The following is a 2,965-nucleotide window of genomic DNA, read 5'->3' as shown; positions in this document are numbered from 1 at the left end:
CACCAGGCGCGCAGGCAGCGGGCAAAACAGCACCATTGGCATCTCTGCATAAAAGCTGGAGCTTCTCGGTACGTATTGTGATGCGATATAACCTATAAACGCATGGTTTTTATAATTTAATCTGCAATATTATTACAAAGAAAATGTACAATTTAGCATAACTTTGTAGGTATATAGAAAAAATATGTAGTTCACAAATTTATATGTAATTAAAGGAATCACCTCTGCTTTGTAAATTTAATCTTCAATATTGTTACGAGGAAAATGTTCGATTTAGCATAACTTTGTATGTAGAAAAGATATTTCTCGCAAATTTATATCAGCTCTGTTCTGTAAATTTAATCTTTAATATTTGTTACGAGAGATTTATGTACATTTCTATTAATTTAGATTAACATTAAAATTTCGGTTTAACTTACTTTTCATCTTTTTCTAATTCTTAGGACTAGACTAATTAATCTGATAGATATGGAAATTATTCTCGTGTATCCTTGCGTATAAAAAATATATTTTATAAATTGGTATTATACTTCTGTTGTGTATAATTGATGTATTTAATTATTTAATCCACTCTGTCGAAGATTTTTTCTGCACCCATCTAATGTCTTTATGCTCTCATTTCTTTTACAGGGCTTATGAGCGATTACATTTGTTGAATCTATAAACTTGAGCTTGCATATAAGTGGTGAAGTATAATGCCGCAGGGAAAACTCAAAGTTAAGACAAAGCTACCGGCGGCGGCAAAGGCAAAAGCCAACAAGAGCAAGAAAGGCCCTGCTATCCAAAGACGTGGAAGTAAGTGATTACTGTGATTAGGAAAGAGTAAGCTTTCTTGAATCATAATGATATTGAGATTATGGTAATATTCTCTTTCTCAAAGATGCCCCTGTTCAGCCGAAGAAGACAAAGTTGCAAGAAGCGCAGAAATTGAAGAAGATGATCTCAAAGACGGTGAACACCGCGGTGGAAGATGACTTGCGAGGGAGAGCCTTAGAAGGAAGAAAAACCCTCAGAAAGAAAGATCCTTCCAGTTCGAAGAAACAGTGATACGTTAAGTGTTATAATACCTGCTTACATCAGTAATACATGATTTACGTATGTACGTATCTTTCTTAATTAAAAGATATTGTTCTGTTCGATACTATTTATTGGAAAAGGGATGTGGTCACAGTGAGGAAAGTGAAGAGAGAATTTCTTTCCATTTATTGCGCTCGCGTAACTGAAGCTTAGTTTATATTTAAATAACGTTTATAAATTACTGACAAGCGCGAACTCACCAATCCGGTCGGTTTTATCCTTCTTCCTATCAGAATAAATATCGTTTAATAATATTACCTAATTTACAAGGAAATATTATACAGGAGGCCTTATGGCACTCTGGGCCTTCCATACTTTCAACAATTCTGACGTAATCTGTACGTCGGAATGAAAGACCTGTATACTGTCATTTTATCACCCTTTCGTGATAAGGTGACAAAATCGCCGGAGTAATTTAAAGATGTATTAAAATGTCATATATTATCTCTTCTTAATGTTCTGTTGCGTATTTTCTAAATCACATTGTGTTAAGGCTGCTCCAAACATCGTGGCACCGGTTCTTCCGGTTCTCGAGAGATCCTCTTGGGATAGTTTTACGGGGAAGCGACCTGAAATTCGACGATTTAAAACCATTGCGACGGACAGACGATTGCTCGAAAGGATTAGGATTATTTCGGGATGTCGGATCCTTACCACTAATAAATGTCCACTCTCTCGATTTTTACTGATCGCCGGAGTGGCGCCGGTCCTAACTTCAATGACTCCCTCCTTACCGCTGACTAGTTTGTGGGACACACTGAGACACATGACATTGTAAATATTAGTAGAAGTAGGGTAAAAAGTAGCAAACAACAGATTAGCCAAATTGAATTTTCATTGAATATATCATTAAAGGGATAAATATAATGTTGAAAAAATTGGATGGGAACTTACGATTCGGTATTGACGATTTTAAGAATATTCGGATTGGTGATATCGATCGCTTTCGTTAACGCTTCTATTAAATGCGGAACTTCCAAGATCAAATCACCCTGTAAAGCAGAAATGCGCGGAACTATAGATCACCTGTTTATATTTATTGATTTTAATAAATCACTTAATTTTAAATTACTTTTCACTTCTAATTTAGTTTATTCCAGTTGCTAAACATCAAATTATTTATTAATTTTCGTATTATATCATTATAAGCAAATAATTTATCATTTGCTTATATACTTTTTTTATTTTTTACTGTTAGCTTGAAATAATTCTCTTTAGAGTTAAAGATATTAAGATTTTTATTGAAATTCTAGGTATTATACCTTATCCTTTTTCAATTCGGGTGGTATCCTAACGACGAGTAAATTATCCGACTCCCTGGTAACGACCAACTCCTCGATAGCCTTGTAAGGTAGACGATGCTTAAGCTTGAAGGTTTTAAGGGTGTCGAGAATGTATACGGCATTCTGTGTTAAAATGAGTACTCTCTCGCGTGGCTTATACCCATGCCGATCGTATTTAATGACGGGAGTGGCGTACTAAAAGCATGGATTGTAATTTTAGGATTTCCATTTTATAGAATTCATTTTAAATACATATAGCATGAAAGAAAAAAAATTAGTATTGCAATGACTTTCGGATTTATCTTTACCTTTATGTTTTCTCCGGATGTCAAAATGTTATTCGTAAAGCTCTGTCGCAGTGCTTTGTACTCCTCACCGAGACGATCGGTTACAAATCTCGGACCTACACTCTTTGCGTAAGATTTCTTCTTATTCTTGAACAAAGACTCGGCAAGAATCTTTAACTCAAAATGGTCTTTGTCCTCCTTGCTTAACGCCTTTCGATAACAACGGGCTTTCCATAGCATATGCATTACGCGCAAATGCTCTGATGCCTGTGCAATTACATATATTTACTATATCGTTTATTATGCAACGGAAAATGA

At 35.0% G+C, this 2,965-nt stretch overlaps 2 protein-coding genes across 2 annotated transcripts; one reads left to right on the top strand and one right to left on the bottom strand.

The window, feature by feature from the left end:
- On the top strand, positions 1–1,144 carry LOC112464576. Its single transcript, XM_025031646.1, has 3 exons — positions 1–68; positions 631–795; positions 881–1,144. Exons 2-3 carry the CDS (start codon positions 696–698, stop codon positions 1,045–1,047), a joined length of 267 nt encoding a protein of 88 aa, XP_024887414.1. The 5' UTR covers positions 1–68; positions 631–695; the 3' UTR covers positions 1,048–1,144.
- Positions 1,145–1,306: 162 nt separating this feature from the next.
- On the bottom strand, positions 1,307–2,908 carry LOC112464575 (myosin-IB-like). Its single transcript, XM_025031645.1, has 5 exons — positions 2,669–2,908; positions 2,340–2,555; positions 1,972–2,069; positions 1,732–1,834; positions 1,307–1,646 (listed from the first exon to the last, which is right to left on the bottom strand). The coding sequence occupies exons 1-5, from the start codon at positions 2,891–2,893 to the stop codon at positions 1,632–1,634; spliced, it is 657 nt and encodes a 218-aa protein (XP_024887413.1). The 5' UTR covers positions 2,894–2,908; the 3' UTR covers positions 1,307–1,631.
- Positions 2,909–2,965: the final 57 nt, after the last annotated feature.

This window comes from Temnothorax curvispinosus, unplaced genomic scaffold, assembly GCF_003070985.1.
Source record: "Temnothorax curvispinosus isolate PA1 unplaced genomic scaffold, ASM307098v1 QBEX01014329.1, whole genome shotgun sequence".
Classification (NCBI taxonomy): Eukaryota; Metazoa; Arthropoda; class Insecta; order Hymenoptera; family Formicidae; genus Temnothorax; species Temnothorax curvispinosus.
This window is presented reverse-complemented; position numbering and strand designations above follow the sequence as displayed.